Here is a 25,256-nt window from a genome sequence, read left to right as displayed (position 1 = left end):
TGACATTTCTGAATGTTAATCATCAGAGTGTTGAACTTGCTTTCATCTTTGCGCATCCCTCTTGCTATGTCATCATCATCCCTCATCACATCTTTATGTCCCCGTTCCCCCTCCCCCTGTGCAGAGTAGCAGGCTAGAGCACCTTAGCTCAGGCCGACCTCTCTGCCTTCTTTCAATTAAATTATCTCTCTCTCTCTCTTCACTTTTCATAAAGATATCTCGTCTCTCGTTAATAAACTAAATGCTGACTTAGAAAACATTCTAAGGTGGTGTAATGTTAACATGTTATCTATTAATGCCACTAAGACTAAATTTGTTGTATTCTCTTCACATCAGCGAAACATAGCTTCCGTTCCACCTATCAGTCTTGGTCCCCACTGCCTTCTTCCAAGTTCATGTTCATCTTTCCTTGGCGTTCTACTTGACTGTAATCTGAAATATCACAATCATATTGCTCACATAAAAGGGAAAATAGCTTATGGTATACGCATCTTAATTAAAGCATGCCCTTACTTCACACGTACCACATTGCTCTCACTTTACCACTCTTTTGTCCACTCTCACATTACTTATGGTATCATATGTAGGGGAAACACCTATAATACTCATATTACGTCTTTACAAACAATTCAGAACCGAGCCATCAGTATAATTACCTATAGTTCACGCTTTTCTAATGCCACTTCCTTACTACACGAGAATAACATCCTTACTATTTCTGGGCTCACTAAATACAACCTAGGTATTTTTTTCTACAGATTTCTACATAATGAGCTACCATCGATCACATTTTCACCATCTAACCTGGCAACTAATAGTACCACCAGATTCGCGTTGAATAACAATTTTCTTTTACCACGAATCCGCACTAACTACGGCAAACAAACCGTGGAATTCACTTCCATATCAGTGTGGAACACTCTTCCTCTCATTATGAAAAATACAAGATCTTTACACCAATTCAAAAGGGAACTCAAAATACATTTATTATTGACAAACTAATGAGAAAATTTACTGTAACCGTTTTTTTGTCCGTTCTTTCTTGCCTTTTTGCTTTTTTTGTGTTTTTGTTGTTGTAAATAAATTACTGGTATTTTCTTCACATACAATTCTTTATGTTACCGTGAGATAAGCTAAACCTTGTTATTATTTGTAATGAATTCTGTATTTTGCTCTGTTACCGTTCATTTCCTGTTGATTGTATAATACCTTATTATATGCTACTGTTGCTTTGAGATGTCAATTATCATAACTATTCTTGTACAGGAGGTCCCGATACAGCCTTTGACTATGGGACCTCCTCCTGCATACTAAATACTTGTAATTTGACCCAACGTCTAACAATAAATTCTGATTCTGATAGAAGAAAAGGACTGTAATCACACACACAAAAAAATACAGACAGAATAACGCAGGAAAACGCAACAAGCATGTAAACAAAAAATCATCAAATATATTCTTCGCGGTGCTGAACTACTGTAGTAGACGTTTCAGCTAGAAAAAAAAAAACTCAAATAAGTACGCCAACTGAACAGAATTGAGCACATATACTTTTTTGCTTTCAGATTACGATGGCGAGTGATCTGCGGAAGCTGTCAGTGTCTGTAATACTGGCAAACTAGGCAGCAGGGAGGTGGTTCCAGTCGGAGCATGTTTTAGGCGTAAATGACTGGTAATACCGTATAGACTCGTGTAAGGGCCGCACCTGTGCACGGGCCGTACCCTAAGCTTGGCAGCTGAAAATTTTGGGAAAAAATTTCCATCCGAGAAGTAAATCGCGTTCGTTGCTTCAATGCCGCGCGTGCGCATCGGCGAATGTTCTCGCGCTGCACTTTTGCGCGTGTTCTCACCAGATGGCGAGAGCTGCGGGCTGACTTCTGATGCAGCAGTAGATTCGGCGACACAAGGTGTGCAGTAGTCGCCGGCTGCGCCAGCACCATTGTGACCGTACGGTTCGGTACCATGCTCGAATTTGAGTTTGAGTTTGAGTTTATTCAACCACATCAGCTGCACCTCGGGAAAATTGTAAAAAAAAAGAAAGTGCGGCCCTTACATGAGTCTATACGGTGTGGCAGTGTTATGACTCGGAATGCTCACTTTGAGCACCTGAGCTAGACCCAGTGAAATGAAGGGAGCTAGTTTGATTCAGTGTGAGTTGAATGCGTCATTAGTGTGATACATTTTATGAAAGAGACGGAGGCGCGATATATTTTGTCAAGTTTCGAATAAAGGAAGGTTTATACTGAATTTCATGTTGGCTGCGCTGGCAGCAAGATGATAGTTAGACATAATGAAGCGAGCTGAGTCATTCTGCACCGCCTCACGCTTATTTATTAGCGTAACGTGACCGGCGTCCCACACTGCTGAAGCGATTTCCAGGTTAGGGCGAACACAAGTGGTGTGTAGTGGTCTTTTGAGTGCTGTAGGAGCAGGTGAAAGTTTTCGTTTTAGAAAACCAAACTAATTTTAGATATAGTTGAGTCAATATGCAGTTTTGAAGAATGTTTGTTAGGAATGTGAACTTCGAGGTGTTTATACATAGTTAAATAATTTAGTGAAATACCGTTAAGGGAATAGGTAGGAGAGGGGAATCGACTGTGAGAAACACTGATTAATTTCAATTTGGGTATGTTCCATCTCATATACCGCAATCAACACCAGATGGCCATGTTATTAAGGCCAGTTTGTAGATTACTGGTGTCAGTGATGGAAGAAATTTTTTGTATATTACGCAGTCATCAGCAAAAGTGCAAAGAGAAGAAGAGACTTCATTAGGTAAACCGTTAATATAAACGAGAAATAACAATGGTCCTAAAACTGATCCCTGAGGCGTACCTGATCTTGCAGGTGCCACAGGTGAGTTAGCATCGTCAGGCGTGATGTACGGAGTTCTGTCAGTAAGGGAGACTGCAGTTTAGCGAGGGACTAATGGACCAATGTTCAACTGGCCTAATATTACGATTCGCCACGATGGTTAAATTTATCGAAAGCTCTCGAGAAGTACAAAAATATGCGGTCAATTAGGAATCCAGAATCAAGTAAAGCATTCAAGTCGTCAATAAAGCTAGCCAGATGCGTATTGCATGAAAAATATTTCCAGAAATCATCTTGACCTAGGTGAGAGAAATCATTTCAAGAAAATAAGGTTGTTAAGTGAGTGAAAATTATGTGCTTAAATATTTTACATGGGACAGGCGTAACTGATATTGGTCGATAGTTGTGTCACAGTGCTTGGTAAGCACAACCATCTTGCCTGTTTTCCTATCCTGTTGTATTTACTCATCCCGAAGGGACCTAAGAAAATGCAATAGAGAAAAACAATGGCAGATGTTTAGTGTTTTTGGAGAAACATCAAGTTATTCGCCATCGGTGCCATGCGAGGATGATTGGTCTACATTGTGAATAATTTAACCTATATGAAAGGGCTTAACAACGACGGGATTTATCGGGAAGAAATGTGCACCAGGTTAAGATGGAAAATCTGGCATTAGAGAATCGTTCAATGAAAGCGTAAATGTGTCATTAAGTAAAGATGCGCAGAGGTGTTTAGGAACCGGTTCACCTGATTGGTAAATTAAAGATCGTGTTCTGTCATCCTCGGCCTTTAATATTCCACAAATGTACTGCGTTGGCTTTTATCAATTTCGATTATGTGGAATTTCAGAAAATATATTCGGCTTTCTTAAGTTCAAGTTGAAGTTGTTTGTTTTCATCAGTAGTACAGATAAGACACAAGTGAGTAAACATAAAACGCGAAGACACGGGCATTAGCCGCCGATTTGTAGGCGGTCCATTTATTCGCGCACGCGGACCTTATAGCTGTGCGAAACCGCCGTCCTTTTTTATTACATAATCGTTTGCGGTACCGGCTATCCCAAGGGCGTTAGAAGAATGATAAATTGTTTTTAGTGAAATGTGCTGATAACATGGCAATACTTTATTCTTGAATGGATAACATATATTCTCAATCGAGAGTTTAGTTTGGGCAGACAAAATATCATCAAAAAAGGTAACAAGTTCAGTGTTTATAGGGTCATGTTGTAATCCGTGATGCACTGTGTTATAATCCCCGATACGCTGCGTAATCCTGCATTCCCGCTCTGTTGGAATGCAAAGGGTTAGGTGCAAGACGCCATGATCACTGAGACCAGGAATGGGAGTTACAGGGAAGACAATGTCAGGAGATGACGTCAGTATCAAATCGAGTAATGATGAAGAATTTGGGGTTACACACACTGTGTTCGATGAGTTGCGACAGGATAATGTAAGGTGTGGCTGCTAGCTTAAATAACTACGATGGCACTTCAGAGCTTCACTTAAGGTGTGCATCTAGCTTGAAAACATATTACCTGTACAGGAGAACAAAACAATGGTCATTATTTTTTTCTGTCTATTATTTGATACTAAAAACGTTGAGGACTAGCTGTCTTCATGGTACATCCAGTTAACAAGTGTTCTTGAATGTAAGATATCGAATTTGTTCAATGTAATTCCAAATTAGGTAAACCCATGCTGATTAAAATGTGTACAATCTATTCCATCACGGGGAAGAGAAGCTGCTATAGTATTTATGGTTATATTAACGCTGATATAATAATTGACACTTCTGATTGTCGTTAATTACTATATAAGAACATGAATCATGAATATAAAAAGCTGTTCAATTGACCCGTAGTCTAGCATTTCCAAACTTCCAAACTGTTTTCGAAGAACTAAATTCCTGAGGCCACGCCACCAGAAGAATAATGTGAAATAGTACCTCCTGTAACTTTGTGAATTCAAGGATGAAAAAAAGCAGTATGGCGCGTTTATTTGTGAAAAGCACCACTTTTACCTGTAGCAATACATATCTAATGTGCGTCGGTTGGCAGGGAAAAGCTGTATAAAATTGTTCCAACGCTTCTTTATTAGCTATGAAAAAACTGAAAAAAAAAAATATATTCCGCGCACAGACATTGCGCTTTCTGCTTGATGAAAAGGAATGTGCACCCTGAAAACAACTAAGGGCTGCCTTGCAGTGTTCCTATACTTTACGGCAGACGGACAACATTGACGTCAAGGATAGTCGAGACTCCCGTTTATAGGCTAGTTTATGCACGGGTTAGGTGCACAATGTTAGGTTACGTTATGTGCACATAGACTAGTTTGTGCAAGAGATAGGCTAGATTGTGCACGGGTTAGGTTTCATCGGTACAACCTCTGCACTACTATGACCAGAGGGTAAAGGGCTGCACATTCACCCGCCATAACTGCTGCTTCATAAAAATACTGTTGTGGTGTTTTTAAAGGAGAGCTTTATCAGATGCAAACTGCTGGAAATATGGCCGACTAAGCAAGGTGCCTGGACGCGGCAGGATGAAGTTGCATACTGTCCAGAATGAACACGCAATCGAGCAGGCTGTTTACTGTTTACTTTCCTAGCGGCTATGGCTTTCATGAAACCCATTTTAATTAAACGTAGTGTTAAATATATTTATTTTGTTGTGCTGCAATTATGTTCGTCTTTTAATCCATTGACATCACAAGCAGTGCATTCAAATACATTTTTTTGCTCTTCAAGATGCCTCTTTTTTTTTTTTTAGGTTTTTGTACACCTAAAAGGAAGCTCGGTGTTAGAATAACAATTCGCTTTACTTATTTTACGTTGCGTAAGTACGAGATTTAAGGTATACAAAGGCTGCGTTTCTGAAACGGGTGTCAAGCCTTCGGATTTCCGTACGCTCTAAGCGTGACGGAGGATGTAATTTCATGTTATTTCCTTCAATATCCCTTGCAGGTTAATACATATGGGACGGGACTACAATAACGGAAATAAAGGTTGTGAACAATGTTATTTAAAAAATAATTGTTACTTCTTCCATGAAATCAGATAAGATAGTATCTCAGGCGACGATGTTAAGTAAATAACACCTCCTTGCACAATTTTTCCGCAACTTTTCTCTTAATTTAAAGAAAAAAGCGTTTGTACTGCTTCTCAGCCGTGTTAAACAGAACATATTCAATACACACACACGGCAGCGTCTGCACAAGTAGAATGCATAATATAGTGAAAGAAAAGCGAATTAATGAATTAATTAAGGAATGAATAAATGAATGTTTTATACAGGTGAAGGTCATATGCAGTGGAGATGAACGTTTCATCTATGCCCTTAGCATTACGTCTAGTCAAGGGCTCATGCAGGTGTTATATAAGTGTAATAACTCACCCGCACTTCTTGTAGCAAATGTGTAGACTGGATATAAAATAAAGATAGACAGAAAGGAAAAAGTAACCTTGTAACAATAGTTTTGATATACTAGTATATACATTCCAAAATTCGAAGCTACAACGAAGGTATAAAACATAGAACAGATAATTATTACTGCGATAGAACTAATCACGCTGAAACGACATTCTTATAGCACAAGACGTAAACGCCCTGTAGGCCTATGCATTGTGCTGTGATTGATGGAATGTTTCAATGTTTTATCATGTAGTTTTTAAATCACACTTTCCATAGATATAATAAACTTAAAGCGCAAACGAAGCCGGGTCGACAAGAAACACAGACAAGCGCTTACTGCCAACTGAGTTTAATGCGGAAAACTGATGATTTTATACACAGTTGAAAGAAAAAACCAGTCACAAAACACAAAGGACAAGAGGAGAGGTTCACACCACAATCGCTGCTTCAGAGGCTGAAGAAGGAACGTACGAAGCTGGCAGATGTTGGGGCAACTGAACGTAAGAAATTTGAAGTAATGCCATATGTTCATAAAGTGAGCCACAACATCAAAACAGTTGCCGCCAAGAAGGGAGTAAGTGTTGTATTTTCTGCCCCTTGCAAGCTTTCGGGTCTGTACTCGCGCATTTCTCGAGGCAGGGCAAGGAACCACGTTTGCACAACGCAGCATGAAAACCGTTTTACGGCATATGTCGCACGGGTTGTGTATAAGTTCCCTATCACATGCGAAGGAGTTTACATATGCCAAACCGGTCGATGTATCAATGACCGCCTGCGTGAGCACCACTCTTCCCTGGGGTCAGATAACGGTGCAAACTTGCCTCACCATTGCAATGAATGTGACTGTTACCCTTTGTTCAGCAGTGTAACGATTGTTGGTAGGGGCAGGGCAAAGAAGAGCGAGAAATCCTGGAAGCGTACTACATTAGTTTATTAGGTCATGACTGCATTAGTACAACCTCGGTGCGCTTATTTGAAAAAGAATTTGCATATCCAGGTCGGTCCCGATAGATGCGATATCTTGTGTTTTCATGCTCAGTGATTGGCGATGCTGTAGTTGCGCATGCTCTGCTGGCTTTGCTGGGACTACGCCGTTTCTAATAAAGCTCAGTTGATAGTCCAGCCGTTGTGGTGTGTACCTCTCCTCTTGTCCTTTGTGTTTTGTGACTGGCTTTTTCTTTCAACTGTGTACCAACTAGCCCGGATTTCAACCCTTCTGCAAAGCATTTTATAGACGTTGCTAGATAGCAGTTTTATAAGATAAGAGAGAAAACAGCCTCGTGTGGAAACAAACCCTCGACCAAACGTGGGGCGTCAGCAAGTTAATGACCAATCAAAACCCAGCGAACGGCCATTGCACGGCCACCAGTGAAGGCTTTGTTTCCATACGCGGCTGCTTTTCCCCTTATCTCGTAATATGGCTATCTAGCAACGTGTGTGAAATCATCGGTTTTCCGCATTAAACTCAGTTGGAAGTAAGCGCTCGTCTGTGTTTCTTGTCGTAACGGCTTCGTTCGCGCTTAAAACTTATGAGACTACGAAATACCAACGAGCCCAATCTGCCACGCCTATAAGATTGTCAGACGCGTGTTCGCTAATGCTTGTTTGTCTCTCATTCGCAGGAGCTCATCACCACATTGTACATCGGATTTCTAGGACTCATCTTTTCTTCATTTCTTGTATTTCTCGCCGAGAAAGATGTCAACCCTGAAAAGTTTGGCAATTATGCCGATGCCCTTTGGTGGGGTGTGGTGAGTACAGCTTTGTTTTTTCTCTCGCATGCTTTGTTGCCACACGCGAGCTTGCTTTGCTTTGTATGCTTGATTCATGAAGTGTCCCGGTCGAAAGAGCTTGTCCGTGCACCTTTAAAACATTGTAGTAGGTGAAATCTCGTCGCGATCTTGCGGCTATCGGGGCTTTTCGAGCGCAGGCGAAGCATCTATTATGCCGAGCGTGCCGTGTTGGAATAGCTTGTACCCATGCAATGTGCAACCTTTATAAGACGTAAAGTATGCTTACGTTACACTAAAAGCGGCAGGAGAAAATGGAATAACAGTCGATTGAATCAAAGACGAAGGAGATATCATGCATGAAAAGTTTTTGGCATTTTGTACCCACATGTGTATTTGCTTATCTTTCTCCGATGACCCCTTTTTTTACCGGCTAACAAATGTTAAACGTCTTCGCTCAGCGCAAGACACGCATACATGATTTGGAACTTACGCGAGCGTTATCGTTGATTCTATCTGTTGTCTTCACCGAACCTTGCATAATCGAATCGCATGCGCGACACGACTCGTGCTGTCTTTTCTGAAAACCACGCTGGCACCTTCGACGAGTAATGTATGAAATCCGACGCACTTGACACATTGATGAAATTTCGACGATCGCCGATTGTGTTCGCCGCTGTCGGCGTGGCTGTAGTGTAACTTGCTTCTGTGGGCACAGAACCTGTGCCCACAAAAAAAAGTTAGTTTCGCCACTTGCAGTTTTGCTACTGTTTTCTTCACCGTCACTACTACCTGGATGTAGGCAACGGCTCACGACTTCAAGTGTATCAGGGAGCTAGAAGGATGCCAAAATTATACTAATCCACAAGAAAGCAGACGTTCGAGAAGACGAGAGACGAATGGGAGAATTATGTGCCCATTAGCTTGCTTTCAGACGTGTATAAATATTCACAAAGGTAAGTTCCAATAGAATCAGGGCCACACTTGACCTCAATCAACCAAGGCAACAGGCTGGCTCCACGAAGGGATATTCTACAATGGATCACATATATGTCGCCAATCAGGTAATCGATAAATCTGCGGAGTAGAATCTGCTTATCTATATAGCTTTCATAGATTACGAAAAGTAGAGATACCAGTAGTCACAAAAGTATTGCGTAATGAAGTAGTTCAGAAGGCATACGTGAATGTCATGAGAAATATTTACAATAATTCCACAGCTATCATGGTCCGTCACTAGCAAGGTGGGACATTACTTATCTATAAAGGGTCGTGGAAGGAGACAAGATCTCCAGCGCTATTCGTAGCATGCCTAGAAGAAGTATTCAAGTTATCAAGCTGGGAAGGCTTAGGAGTGAGGATCCACAGTGAATATCTCAGAAAGCTTCCGTTTGCAGATGAAATTTTCCTGCTCAGGAACATTGGCGAGAGAGACATGAAAAATTCGTGAAGTACGATGACCGCTCGACCCATTCAAGCTATCCGCTTTCTGATTACCAGACCGCAGATAGCTCTACTGCTATATTGACCACAACCCACTGATAGTGTCGTTGTGCACCCCCATTGAGGCGTCCAACCTGGACTACACTGAACCATCGGTGGAGCATAACAGCTCTAACCTCCCAGCACCCAAGCACCCACGCAAGCAGCTGCTCACAACCCTGGTGGAACATTGGGGAGGGATTACAAGAAATGATTAAGAACTTTAACTGTGAAATAGTAAGAGTAGTGTTTATTATTTATACGCAGGACACAAAGGTAATGTTCAACAACCTGCCAAGTGAACACTGATTCCGGATCGCCACTCAGCATCTAGAGTCTGTACAAGATTACGTTTATCTAGGCCATTTATTCACAGGGGATCCTAATCATGAGAAGAAAGTTTACAGACTGGAAGCTTACCACTGTCCTTGAAAAGAAAATTGTACAATCCTTGCATTCTACCGGTGCTAAGTGTTGTGGGGCAGAAGCTCGGAAGTTGAAAAGCTCGAGAACAAGTTAAGGACCACGAAAAGAGCGATGGAAAGGGAAAGTTAGGGGTAACGTCAAGAGAGGAGAAGAAAGTGGTGTGGATCAGAAAGCAAATGGGGATACTCGATATTCTAGTTGACTTTAAAAGATAAAAATAGAGTTGGGCAGGCCATGTAATGCGTAGGGCACATAAGTTACAGGTAATAATAATAATAATAATAATAATAATAATAATAATAATAATAATAATAATAATAATAATAATAATAATAATAATAATAATAACTTTATTTGCATCCGAAATACACGATGCCGGAGGCCTACAGAAAAAGCTGTCGCATTGCAGCTTGACAAGGCCGCAGGCCCCCGCACTGGCAACTTCACGTAGCAGTCAGAAAATTATAAAATATATGTGAGTTATGATCAGCACTCACTGAAATCCATACATACAAAAAGATAAAACTTGCGTACAGAATGGGTGCCAAGGGAAGGGAAGCGCAGTCGAGGACCGTCGAATACAAGGTGGGGTGATGAAATTAGTAAATTTGCAGGTTCAACTTGTAATCAGCTAGTGCATGACAGGGGGAGTTGGAGATCACCGGGAAAAATTTAATCATGGTACTTTACATGCCAAAACCACGATCTGATTATGAGGCATGTCGTAGTGGGAGCTCCGGAAATGTGGACCACCTGGGGTTCCTTAACGTGCACCTAAATCTAAGTAGACGGGTGTTTTCGCATTTCTCCTCCTTCTAAATGCGGCCGCCATCACAGGGAGAGGCCTTCGACCTGCAGTGGACTTAAAGACTAGGCTGCTGGTGTTGCTGATGACGATGCTTACGTTTGCCCGATAACGCCATCAAAATTTGGCTAATGAGATATAATAAAACGCAACAGCATTTTGAATACCAAATTCATCGCTGGTAACCCTGTGGTGTCGCTGTGGGGTGTTATCACCTCTATTCATTTTAGCATTTACCTTAAGTATTGTTGAAATTCACAGATAATTTAATCAAAAGACGTTACTTCTGTTGCATCACGTGAATGGCAATCTTTTTTCAGACTTTATGAATATTTCGATATTAATCCCATTATAATAGGACAACGTGTTACAGTAAGAAATTATGCCCATTAATTAAAAGCTGCGCATTAAGAACCGCAATTGTCCCACATTGGCTTCAGATCCGTAATTTGCTAATTTTCTAATGCGAACCCTCTTGTGCTCTCCTGACTGTGGCTGCCGCGCGCTGCTGTTGTCTTGCCGAATGGCTAATAAATAAATAAAATAATTTACGTGCCCGATGGTGGAATCGAACACCAGTGCCTAGTGCCTTAGCACAGCGACCCACTGCTCTGATCCTTAGGCCAGCATTGCACGCGTACTTCTACACTGCAAACGCCTCTTAATATAATCTTTGAGAGGATCTGAGTTGACCTTTGAGATGATCGCCACATATGTTGCATTGCGTAGCACTGATGCGTAAGGGAAAATGCGTGCGCGTGCCCGTTTCCTTGACGACAAGGACGCAACAATGAAATAGGCAAATTCGTACCATTTCACTCCCCGCTTCACGAAAGCTTTCACTTCAGGGGAGATTCATGCGCGTTGGATCTGCATTTTTTTTCCCTAACGGCGACATTGCGTTCCAAGCCATTGCAGGGATAACTTTTATGCTCTGAGTCATACACTGTTTGCGTAGCGCCGCACTTTCTTGCAGCCAAATTCTCATGTCGGACGTTCGCAAAACTTTACTTATTGGAGTGTAAATCTTAGGAGCAGTGCGCAAAAAAAATAAATAAAGAAACATTGCATCCGAAATATACCCCACGGAATTGAAATGCCGTGAGTTCATACGCTATAGTTTAATGCTATTGAATTAGTGATTCAAACTGCGTAAATGTGACGGTCATTATAGTAGTTCTTGAGCGACGGGAGTGTGAGTATATATTTGAGAAAAATATATATACCTGTTCGTTTTGAGAACGACCTGTGCGAGCGGTGGCACACTGATATTTAAATAGTGTACATCAATTTCGTAATCAGGCAAGCGTCTGGTCGCTGATTTGATTGTGGCACAGGTAGTGCGTGTTTATTTTCCGCCGGATGCCACATTTGTTGGGTATTTTGATGACTGAGGAGAGACAGTAAAATTCACGGCACGGCACATAGCGAAGATATTCGAAAAAAAGCAGAAAGAATATCGACAACTTCTGCTTGTCTGTTCGCTTAATGGGTCAATGCTCGAGTTTATACTATAGGGCGAACAATGCCATATTTAGGGCATTGCCTTATTTATTTTATTTTATTTTGTCTCAGTGCGCTTTACATTATTAGCAACTTCATTTTAATTTATGGCCATGGAGTCTGCTAATCAATACAATTACGCACCATCCAACGAATGCTTCTTAGAATTGGAACATGTAATGTCCATCTATCTTTCTTTTTTTTCTTATGCTCTGTTTGATTCCTATAAATGCTGATTTAAGCCCAGATAACTTAACGCGTAGCGAAGGCTCAGTTGTGAATAGTTCAGGAATCTAAATGAAAACTAATTTATTACCGTACTATTATTTCCTTTACTAAAATAACATTTCCTTCGTTTTTTTTCTACTAGTGTACTCTCTCTGGCCAGCAAAAAAAAAAAAAAGAAACAAAGCAAACAACTTCTGATATTTCTTGATGTGGAACCATGTGAAGGCTCTACAAGATAAAGGTGCAGAGTGTACTTCACCGTTCTGAACTACTGCGCCCCTTAACTCCAAGTTTAGTCACGAGGCCTCGAGTTCCGTGTTCTCAATATGTTTGTTTTGTCTTGAGTCTCTAATACATTCAAAGAGAACGGGCCTCTACGCCAACATCTAATCCTCAGCCAAATGGCCTCAAGTGGCCCCACATGGCCTCAACCGTAGCGTCAGCTGAGAGATATGTCTACTTACTATATATAGGAAGAAAAAAGCACGCATCGCATGAGGAACCACAGCGATTGGCTCGGTGCCAGAGTATCCACAGCACCGCATGAAGAACTTCATGAACTACAAGAGCTCCACTAGTAGGCCCTTGTTGCTAAATAGAGCAGCTGTTTCACTTGTGCTGCCGAAAAAAAAAAGGAAAAAGGCCTTGCACATCTTAAGAGGGTCTACGTTATGTTCCTGAATAAAGGAATATGCTCAAAAGTATCTGCACATGAACCAGGAAAAATCCTATATTACATCTATCCTACACTCCTTTTACATGTTTGGCCGGTAGTATAGCTTAACGTATGCTCATTTCAAGAGATACCTGCACGTCACACAATTATCACTTTGCTTCATTATCGTGATAGTGAGAACCTAAATAGATGGTGTGGTACTTGTAAGACAGAGTTTTCTTAGCGGCTCTTTGAGAGGCCATAATATCCTTTGAGAGCATTGCTATCGCGCTTGCGCTTGTGGAACAAATATATCGATGCGGAGCGATTGCTACTCTAGTAATTGTTGTTCGCAGGATATTCATTTTCTGGGATAATTATGTACTTGTACCGCATTGTTGTAAACATTAGCGCATACCTTAGCGTACGTCGCATACTTTGTATGTATTGCTTGTTCATGCATGTACGCCTCATACGCGACGAAAAGATAAGGGTACCTAGAGACGATGAGCGCACAGCGATGTGATAAAAAGCGAAGGCAAGCGATTGTCGGCTGCCATAAGCTTCTTTTGATTGTTCTCGTTCCGCTTAGAGGCATAAACAGTGCGTGAATGGGGCATCAAAAACGAAATCCCGCGCAAACGCGAGAATACTTTTTAAGCATCGAATGCTTTCCCAAAAAGTTGAAGTTCCCCTTGAAACGCATAAATGAAATGGCTAACAAAAATATATACACGCCTGTATTCAACGAGGAATAATACCTCCTTTACAAATTGAAACGACAAAATAGAAACACACTCTGCTACTGGGCTAAGTGTTTGCAACATGCAACGTTTACAACCACGCCCGCTCATAGCTGGCTTGAGGGTATTGAGTTGATAGAAGCTCTATGACAAATTCCGCTAAATTATTTCGCCACTAGGTACGTTGATGACAAATTTGAGGCTGTTCGCATATTTTGTAAAATAACGGAGTATGCTCAGAATTACTATTCATTTCCTGCAGCAATACCTCTAAACTTGTTTCGATATTACAGCACCCGCAATCTTTTCCAGCTACAGGCCGCAAGTGTGCCGTATGCGTAATCTGGGTCTCTACAACAATACTCACGCGCAGAACACAAACATTATGCGTATATTTACCTACCAGGATGCCCTGGTAGAAAGGTCTACAAATTTCTTTAACACATTTTCAGTATCTCACAATGTTGTGCCTGAAGTATTGAAATCCTGAAATATTATCTGCATGTTCCCAAGTTCACGGATTTGCTAACAGAGTGATGATTTATTGTAATCAGCAAGCGTAACTGACAAAACATTTTGTGAATTGTTATGAACACAAAATAATTTAGCGTATATTTTTATTTTCTGTGCAGCAAATTCATAGCCCAAGTTCTGTATTGTAACTAAAACATACTTTTTTCCTTATTTTCCGCACGGCGGCGTTTAGTTAACCTGCCCACTGCCATCGTCACAGGCAAGTGTGGACTGGAACGTTCCACTGCAGGGTGAATGCCTAACCTGCCAACAATTTTTGTTTTATTTCTCAAGTCTCGTGTCATGTAGTATACGACATCGTGCGAACTGTTCCCCGAGGCAGCTGTAAAATAATAATAATAATAATAATAATAATAATAATAATAATAATAATAATAATAATAATAATAATAATAATAATAATGTCGTTCGAAGGAGTCCTCATACCAGGGTATTTTTTTTATTGTTCCTAACGTCATCGCTACTATAGCCTTCCCGTTGCGTTACCAGAAGCTCTTGTGTTCCTTAGCAGATGTCTTATGTTACAACCCATGTATTCTAACGCGCTTGCGGCCCTACCGTACCTGATAAGCAGTGCTCGGGTGGAGCAGCCGACGGCAGCGTTTGCAAAGTCGCCAGCTGCGCGCAGCTGTTCTCCTCCGTCTCCACCTCCACCGTACGAGTCCCGCACGTTAATTCCTGGCACCATCCAGCTTCATCGTACGTGCCTGGAAATCTCAACACCGCATTTTTTTCCCTCGTTCTACTGTGATGTGTAGTTATTACTTTTTGTGCACAAGTCTGCCGGATCGATATTGAAATACCGCTTAATTGCACCCTGTTCGCACGGCAGCACCGGCGCTTGTTATCCATATCGACAACTTCCGTTACGATGAAAGAAAGGAGTGGCGAGGCTGAGGTCAGCGCTCAGTGGCGAAAAGCAAATGTTTTTCTTTTCATGCGCGCTCCTTTTGTCGACATTAAAGATTCACGCGTGATTGAGTATGCCGTGCATGCTCGCATCTGTAGGTGTCGGAACTCCTTGCACGTGTGACGGAGAGGAGGGCTAAATAACAAGCTTTGTGCTTGCCGCTTCTGAAGCCGTATTCACAAGCCGGTGCTTTCGTTAGAATCGCTTATGTGAGAACGCTCCAGCTGACGGTGATGTTGAACATAGCGAATGCGGCGAGCCAATGGGAAACGCCACTTAGGAATGAAAACATTGTGATACTACCCCTCTCCATAATCTTCCGTCTTATGGAAGTGAAGATCGGTACGTGTAGTCTTTTTCACTGACAAAGATTTCGCGCCGTGTAACTTAAGAAATTCCGAACGCTTTTTTAGCGTTTCCGCTCAGACAGCACTTACCGCAGCGTTACCGTGACGTAAGTTAAGCGTAAACTTAGGGATTCGATAGTTACACGATGACACTCAGAGTGCTGTGGGAGAGTCTGTGTTATGAATGGAGGAGGTAATCAGCGACACGGCGAAAGAAAATAGAGTTATACCTTGCCAGTGAGCGCATCACCATTTACAAAATACTGGGTTACACGAGAGGTGTACGGCAGCAGCAACGCCTTATACCCGCATGCTGTGACGCCGAGCTAAAAAAAAAAAAAAAAAAATCTCACAGAACTGATACTGCAATCAGGTATCATAGCTTACTGAAATGCTCGTGTAAAGCGTCGCTAGCGAGATAATTGTTTAAATGCAGTCCTTTTCGTCACTTTTCTTCGCAGATAACAGTTACAGAACACAAGAACATTTAAAACACATTGTGGTTGGACAAAGTGTGAGGAGAAGATCACTACTGCTATCCAGTAACCAGCAAATCCGTAAACTGTAATTCACGGACCTGCTAACACTCTCCAATGAAGCATTCATTCGAGAATATTAAGAGCTAGCTCACGTTCACATCATAGCTAAAGTGGCTCCGCGGAGTCCCACCGCTATTTATCTGGTCGGGCGGGCTCTTCGCTTCGAAAAAAAAAAGACATGTATGTACACTAGAACAATAAATATCTTGACTCTTCTCAATGCTGCCCTTCAGGGGAAAAACGATGTATTTTGATGTGCGATGGATGGATGGATGGATGGATGGATGGATGGATGGATGGATGGATGGATGGATGGATGGATGGATGGATGGATGGATGGATGGATGGATGGATGGATGGATGGACGGACGGACAAACGGACGGACGGACGGACGGACGGACGGAAAAAAAATTATTGAGATTCTTTAGATGCGCGATTATCGCGCCGCTCCCACGTTGGGACGGGCAGGCCGAGCCTGGCCGCCGTATTGTGGGCTCTCTGGACGGCCCAGATTTGGTGCCCGCAGTCGGGGCTTCGCAGTGAGGCATTCCATCTTGACTGGTCTGCTTGATCTGTGCCTCGTGTCGCAACGACAAAACAGGGGTTGTAGAGCAGGAGAAACAGCAGCAGGTCGCCGTTTTTATTATGAGCGCAACCGCGACTTCTTCTCCACTGCGCTTTTTCAAATACGCCCATACCTACGCCTACGCACCTACGCCAGTAACCGGCGTAGGTGCTCCTCAAATCTAGCTGAGAACACTATGACGTTGTCTGGATAGACCAAGCATGTTTGCCACTTTAGACGTGACAGTACGGTGTCCATTAGACGCTGAAAAGTGGCACGCGCTGAGCACAAACCGAAAGGAAGGACCTTAAATTCGTAAAGACCGTCGGGGGTGACGAAGGCAGTTTTCTCGCGATCTCTCTCATTGACCTCGATCTGCCAATACCCGCTTCGTAGGTACATTGATAAAAAATAACGTGCATGCTGCAGCCTTTTCAGCGAATCGTCGATGCGTGGCAGCCCGCGGGTAGACGTCTTTCTTCTTGACCTGGTTTAATTAGCGGTAATCGATGCAGAATCGCAAAGTGTCGTCTTTCTTTTGTATTAATACCACGAGTGACGCTTAGGGACTCTTCGAAGGCTGTATCACACCATCTTCAAGCAACTTCTTCACTTGTTTTTGAATCTCTTCACGTTCTTTGGAGCTATACGGTAGGGATCTTGTCGAATCGGCCACGTAGTGTCATCCGTGATGATACCGTACTTGGTCAGTGGCGTTTGTTTGACTTTTGACGTAGTCGAAACGCAATCTTCGAACTGGTATATGAGCTCCAATAGGCGCTGCGCCCCGAAGGCGACAGGGTGGAGCTGACATCGACGGACAAAGGTGGCGAGGGCGGCACGGTCATTTGTTGTAGAGCGAAACAATATGTATCTTGGGTGATGTCTTCTAAGTACGCAACTGCGGTACCCTTCTGGATGTGACGGCGTTCGTTGCTGAAGTTCGTGAGAAATACTTCCGCATGCCCATGAGTCATGCCCAGTACGCCTCTAGCAATGGAAACGCCTTGCGTGAGCAAGAGTGCAACAATGTGCTCCGCGATCACATCCCGGTGGTAGGGCTTCGTGCATGATACAGAGACAAGGCGGCAGGATAGCGGCTGAATGGTCACATCGTCAGCGATTCGCAAGCGCTCATGTTTCCCGTCATTCATCGTGTCGCCGTATGGACTGACGGAAAACATCACCGTACGTTCCGGAACGTTTATGACTGCGCCGTGATCTCGCGAAAATCCATCCCCAAGATGAGATCTTTGCAGCAGTCGGGGAGAATGACGAAAGCCACAACGAATTTGGAATCACCGATGTGAATTCGGGCGGTGCATGTTCCTGTTGGTGTCATTAGCTGACCCCGGTACTTCTGATGTGGGGCCCTGTACACGGCGTCTTCACTTTCCTAATGCGGTCGGCCAGCTCTTGCCGCATAATTGAGAAGTCTGGGCCAGTGTCAACAAGTGCGGTGACGTGATGTCCATCCACCAAAATGCTAAGATCGGCACGGGAAAAGTCGTCAGCGTGAGTATTCGTCGTCGTTTTGTCGTCTTCACCCGCCGTGGTTGCTCAGTGGCTATGGTGTTAGGCTGCGGAGCACACGGTCGCGGGACCGAATCCCGGCCACGGCGGCCGCATTTCGATGGGGGCGAAAACACCCGTGTACTTAGATTTAGGTGCACGTTAAAGAACCCCTGGTGGTCGAAATTTCCGGAGTCCTCCACTACGGCGTGTCTCATAATCAGAAAGTGGTTGTGGCTCGTAAAACCCCATAATTAAATTTTTTTTCATGTCGTCTTCGTCGGCGTTAGCAATCGTCGTCGTCATATCGCCTTCGTCGGGAGCGTCGGGGGTATTTTTGCACTGGAGTCGTTACGAGAGGTGGAGCTTCGGGACTGGGTGTACGGCTCTGAATAAGGGTGGCCCGCATGAGGTTGCAGGCTCCAGCACCTCCACCAGTGTCGCAACGTCAAAACAGGGGTTGTAGAGCAGGAGGCACAGCAGTAGGTCGCCGTTTTTATTCTGAGCGCAACCTCGACTTCTTCTTCTCCACTGCGCTTTTTTCAAATACGCTCATGCACACTCCCATTCTCCTCTTCTTCAACGGAGTACAAGCGCTGTACCCGTAACGAGGGGCATCGCTAGAGCATGTGTTTTAAGTTAGCAGAATCGCCTCACTGAGGGCAGGTATTGCTAGTATACGTGTCTGGATAGAGTGTAATAAAAATGGGTTGGGGTATATCGCCGTCTGCAAAAGCCTGAGAGTGATTGTCTGCGCTTTAGCCAGTTCCTTGTGTAGGAGCGGATAGGCCCTGCTGTTAAGGTAAGAGTGTTGCGTGACATCTTTGTACGTTGTGGCAGAATCTCTATTGTAGGGTGTCGTGGGCTGACGGGATTCTCAATGGACACGGAACGTGAGACCTCGTGCCTTGGAGTGCGCCGGCTCATTTAGGTTCGTGAGGCCTCCTTCAAAGGACTCTATGTATGCTGGAAACGACGTTAGTGTATGGGGGGCGATCACTTTGCCCTTGAAAATACAGTGGGCTTCCTTCGTGATGGAGCCGATGCCAAAGGCTAAACGCAAGCTCGAGAGTCGCTAAAAACATTTGGACGTTGTCCGTCAAGTAACGCGATGACTATGGCAACTTGCTCGGCCGAAATTATTCCCGCCTGGTCAATTGAGACAGCCGTGTATCTTCGATTATATTCGTAGTGGGTGGCGTCGACACAACAGTTCTTTTAGGGTTCTCTTTGACCTTGCGAAGAAGGGCCAAGGTGCTCCTCTTCTCCCAACGTTGCTCTGCAGGTGTACATTGCACGGAATGGGGGAGGCGGTGATTTGTTCTCGTTTATTTCTGAATAAGCCGCGACGGTTGCTCTCGATCGTTATTGGTGGAATGCCCATGTCATTGAGTAATTGCTGACTGGCTGTCTTTCCCGAGAGCCTGGCTATCTGCGCCCTCTCTTAGGCCTGCGCGATCTCCACTATCGAGTTGTGCATACCCAGCTGGAGAAGCCGCTCTGTGATACTATAGAGCGGGAGCCCCAGGGCGTTTTTGATGCCTTTCCGAATTTAGGCATTCAGTTTAACTACTTTTGATCTTCGCCAGTTATGCATTGCGGCGACGTATCTGTAGTGGCAGAGCAGAAAAACGTAAATAAGCCTGACCAGCTTGTCTTCACACAGGCAGTTACGTTTGTTGGCAACGCTTCTCATCAGGCCGATGGCGCTATCCGTTTTCTTGGTGAGCCGGAGGACCATCTGGTTCTTGGAGTCAGACGACTACACGGTCATGCCGAGGATGCGGATCGACTCAACCCTGGGAAGGGAGTCACCGTTCTTTGTGTGTAGCAATATACTGCTCTCTCCTAGGAGTGTCCAGCCTTTGGGCTTGGGACCCCGCCTGTTGGGCCTGTATAGAAGTAGCTGCGATTAGCTCGGTGAGCATCTGAGGCCTGTATCTTCTAGGAAAGATTCTGTGCAATCGATGGCCTCCTGGATACCGGCTTCGACCTGCCCGTCGCTGCCCCCAGTGCACCGGATTGTTATATCGTCATCATACATGGTGTGTCCGATGTTCTGAATCTTGGTCAGATTCTCGGACCGTGCGGCCATCAGGATGTTGAATAGTAGCGGGAATATGACGAACCCCTGCGGGGTGCCCCTATGGCTGAGTTAGATTTGATCTGATTCGATCTCCCCGGCCTTGAGCAGGGCACGTTGCCCTTCGAGGAAGGGCCTGACAAAGGAGTGGAAGGAAGAAACCAGGTCGAGGTTCGAGATGGCGTTGAGAATGAATGAGTGTAGGGTGTTGTCGAATGCTTTTTCGAGATCAAGCCCGACGATGGCTCTCGTGTTCAGGGTGTTGTTCAATATGTGAGTCTTAATGAGCTTCATGGCGTCCTGAGTGGAGAGGTTGGGTCTGAACCCACCATGTTATAGATGAACCCTTTGTTGTCCTTGATGAATTCTGAGATTCTGTTACGTATGGCATGCTCTGCAACCTGCCCCACGGAGGACGTGGGAGATATGGACTGCATGTTGTCCAAGCTCGGGGGTTTGCCAGGTTTGGGTATGAGAATAACTCGCGCAGTCTTCCACTGCTACGGGTCCGCGCCTTCTCTCCATACTCGATTGATTTCGTCGATGAGAAATTCAATTGACTCGTCCTCGAGGTTCCTAAGGGCCTTGTTTGCGACCCCGTCGGGACCAGGCGTGGAGCTGCCATAAAGGTCGTACAGAGCTCTCCTGACTCTTTGACTTCCAACGGCTTGTCAAGGGTGGAGTTTGGCTTTCTACAATACGCCGGGTACTCGACGTCGCCGCTCGTCTTTGTCAGACGGTATTTCCTGATCAATCTGTCCATGAACTTGTCTTCTGTTGAGGCTTTCGTGGCCTTCTCGAGCGTTCGTGCCAAATTACTTCGGTGGTTGGACCTCGTGTTGGTCTCATCGAGGAGATGCTTGAGGAGGTTGCACTTACCCCCCGTTCTCATCTAGCCGTCGATTGAGTTACACAGATCGTCCCATTGTTACCTGGAGAGGGTTTGGTAGTGTTCTTCAATTTGTTTGTTGACGGCCGAAATCTTCTTTCTGAGTCGCGGTTGTGGCGCTGCCCCTTCCAGCTATGGAGGAGTGAGTGCTTGGCTTCTAACTGGTGTGCGAGCCGGCTGTTGGTTATCTCCGCCTGCGAGTCTGCCTGAATTGTTTTGGTAGAATCCCTCACATCCTGTCTGAATGGTTCAGCCAATTGCTCAAGGCTCTCTGGCTTCTCTCCATGGGCTGCGCGTTCTCGCCTGACCTTACGGAACAGGTCCCAGTCTGGCACGTAGAACGAACGTAGCTTGTTTTGTGCGACTTCGAAGATGGTTGAGGTTATGTAATGATCGCTACCCAGGTCGATCATGCGATTGAACCATTGGGCAGAGTCTATGCTTCTCGTGAAAGGTCTGGGGTGGAGTGTCTGCTGGTTAATGTACCTTGTCCAGTCGGAAATGACGGATCGGTTACAAGGGTGAAGCCGAGGTCGTTAGTCTCCTGCCATAAGCACTTTCCTTCGGGCTCATTGCACGGTTATTTCCAAGCGTGAAACAGGGTATTGAATTTTCCTGCCACAACAACGGGATAGTTGCCCGCCATCCTGTCAGCTCTGGTAATGTTAGTTTTGAATCGTTTCCCGAGATCATTCGGACTGCTATAGATATGACATGCTACAAATGAAAAAAAAAATCAGAGGACAATTGGGAAAAACTGCCTAAATACTTGAAGAACTTCGAGTTAGTGCACCAGTTTCTACTCAAACCGTTCTATCCTCAGGAAAAATTAGTAAACTTCAGAGACTCCCGCAAAACAATGTTCACAGCTCTTCAGACCAGAAAGTAGACGGCAACAACATTCTACCACTCCCGCCCAACGCGTCGTTCAGGCTGTTGATATTTCAAACAGATACTGCCATTCACCATCTCTAGAAAATCGCGCCACTTAAGGACACGTGTTGCTCGTGTCAATAAATTTGTCGGCATACTGCAAAAACGCAAAAAGAAGCACACAACTCATAGGTTGAGGGAAAGCATTGACGGCGCGAATAAAAACACGAAGTAAAGGTGTGCGTTTCGTGATGCCTTAACTGCCGCTAGGACGTGATCGTGTATAAAGTCTGTAGAACGGAGCTTACTCGATCGATAAATTCACCGGTTTGACTTGCTAAACCTCGGTTTGATAATGAGTCATACCTCCGTGGAGTATTCCGAATAAATATGACCCTATAGTGTACTTTAACGTGCACCCAATGCACGGTACACGAGCGTCCTTTGCATTCTACCCCCGCCGGAATGCTTCCGCACCCAATCGTGATCGAACCCGCGACCTCGTGACCAGCAGCGCAATGCCATAGCCACGCAGCTAACGCGACGAGATACGTGATGCAACAAGCTCTGAAAACTGGTATGAGTTGCTGAACATAAAGATAAATGAAGGCTATATGAACAGTTCTTTTTTTCAGCTTGTGATAGAACCAAATTGTCAACAGTGCATTCGTCTTTCCGTCACGTGAGTTGCAGCAGTAATGTTGGTGTCGGGCGACAGTAGGAAAAAAGGCGGGAAAAAGCATTTTTTTTATTTTCAGTTTTTTTTTCGGAGCCGCAAAAGCACACAACGAAACTTGGCGTATCCCCAGGGAGAAGATCAGAGCTTCCCAACGCCATAAATAATTCGCTTAAACTCTCTGGCACTTAACTTCCCTCTTGCAGAGGCTTTGTGTAAAGTTTCAGTGCCGCTTCGCCAGCTCAATTTCTTTTGATTGTGGCTGAATAATTCAGTCGCGCGAGCATCATCCTGATTGCGTCAGTCGAAGGCTTGGTCTCTTTGTCGATCTTCTTGTTTGTTTCCCGTTTCGAACGGAACGCGAGGCGCGTAATAAATCTAAGTTTTCGTTCTGAACGCAGTGGCTACGCCCTTACACTCGTATTTGAGCTCGCAGGCAAAACCGAAAGCGTGCTTTTGCGACGCGAAGTCCGCATTTGCGGATGCATATGCATTAAAATGATGAAAACCTCCGAGCCTCTCTCGTCCCCCGTCACCACGCACTGAAAATGCGAAGCCGGAACAGAACATTCACCAAACGAGCATTCATGAAAACCAGCCTGATCCTCTTATAGTCTGAAAGTTCCAGCCGAAAGCTTGCCGTGCATCCTATATGAAGGGCACATTCGTTAAGTTCTGTATATTGCTTCAGGACAAACTCAGCACTCAATCGAAGCAAATTTTCTTCTTTATTGTTAAAATTTTGAGATTATATTAAATGCCAATATACCGAGCACGGTGACAAAAAAAATTCATTGTCATCAATTTGCATGTCCTTTTGTTTTTTCACAATAATTAGGAAACGTGAAAAGAAAGTTACAGGCTGCCTCATGGAAACTTGAAGTACGAGGCCAGAATACCGTCGGCACAAATACATAGTGCGCACCACTATTGTCTATGAGGCTATCTGTGCATGGATGCTGCAGTGAGGGCACATGCTGGCCACCTTGTGGGCATGTAAAGAAATTACAGTGAATGTTCCATTTTTCGTACGGGATATTATTTCACAGCCACCTACGTACACTGATGTTGATTGCAATTATTATGCACGAATGCCAAAAGGCCGGACATGGTAGTCAAAATGTTTCTAGTGTAATGACGTAGCTCTCAATGGCTATATTTTTGACACCTAAAGTATTCATAAGGACTTAGGAGCTATGTTATGTATGGTGTCATTGCTATCAAGTTGTCCAAAAAAACTCCATGACACCATTCGCTATTTTTAGAGAGGGAGTTGTACTTTATTTCCGTACCTATTTAAAGTATAGAGTACATTACACGAAAGTAAGTACAGAAAAGAGTCCCGAAATGAAGCTCCTGACTAGGACCTCTCACATTACGTGCTTTAAAGAAGATAAAATACAATAACAGTTAACGAGCACTGAAATAACAGTGAAAACAGCTGCTCCAGATTAAGTTTCTGAATACACTATAAAGGTAAGCATTAGTACACTGTACAATATTCCATCCCTTATACATAAAAGGAATGCAAAAATGTAAAAGAAGTACAGCAGTTGTTCATGCAATTTTGTTAACCCAACAAATGAATCATTTAAACACGTTCAAGTAAAATAATGACCATGTTCACTATAGCAGACACTGACAACCATGAAATAATCTTTAGACACTGAAGTACTGAAGATATAAAGCTATGTTTGATTTATGACAAACATGAATTTTCTGCATTGACATGGCACTGGAATTGACATCTGTCGGGCTTGAAAAAGGCTAAAGTATGGCCATAATTCGTTCGCATTTTTCACAGAAGAAAGTTGTCTTTCAAAGCAAATCTTTTCACGCTGGCACTCAGTAACTGTTGTCTGCCGATAAAATGAAGTAGGTTGCGATTTTTAATGATTGGATACTTGGGATTACTGAGACTGTAGGTAATTAGTTTCTCGATGGGCAAAATAATAAGCAATTCATAATGTTCGGTGATATGGGAATCTTGTGCACTCCGAGTAATGATGCTGATGGTTTGGGTCTGTATCTGAGATATTGGTGCGAGAAACAGCAATAAGTTAATTTCCATGAATTTAAACAATAGTTCACATAACTCTGAATAATAGCGTATTGTACCGTCATTGAAGTGGACAGGTTGAAGAACGTTTGTAGATTAACAGGAATTTTACGATCGCATGATATTGTCTTTCAGCGTTTGTAAAACGTGTAAATTAAACTTCCTTAAGTTGGCAAGCAGAACTCCTAACTATATACAAGTGTGAGATCGGAGAATACGGTGTGGTTTGGTAAATGCGAGGGAATATTCAGAGGATTTGGAAGCTTTGAGTTAAAATCCATGACATAAATTTTTGAAGAATTGATGAGGAGTCTATTGAGGCCAGCGCAATGCAAGCATTGATTTCGCTTGTGGAACGTAGGAAAACAGGGACAAGCCTCCAGTGAAATGGTTCGGTGGCCCTCATATTAGTGCGCGGTCTCTGGCTAATAAATATGAAACCCGACAGATATTGAGACTTTTGTACAAAGCT

General features: G+C 43.7%; 1 protein-coding gene across 1 annotated transcript in view; it reads left to right on the top strand.

The window, feature by feature from the left end:
• Positions 1-25,256, top strand: part of LOC126522342 (potassium voltage-gated channel subfamily KQT member 1-like) — a 185,437-nt gene that overhangs the window by 82,376 nt on the left and 77,805 nt on the right. Inside the window, exon 4 of the mRNA XM_050171073.3 lies at positions 7,847-7,975. Coding sequence (XP_050027030.2) covers positions 7,847-7,975 — 129 coding nt within the window. The remainder of the gene's footprint in view (positions 1-7,846; positions 7,976-25,256) is intronic.

The sequence above is a fragment of the Dermacentor andersoni genome, chromosome 6 (genome assembly GCF_023375885.2).
Source record: "Dermacentor andersoni chromosome 6, qqDerAnde1_hic_scaffold, whole genome shotgun sequence".
In the NCBI taxonomy this organism is placed as follows: domain Eukaryota; kingdom Metazoa; phylum Arthropoda; class Arachnida; order Ixodida; family Ixodidae; genus Dermacentor; species Dermacentor andersoni.
This window is presented reverse-complemented; position numbering and strand designations above follow the sequence as displayed.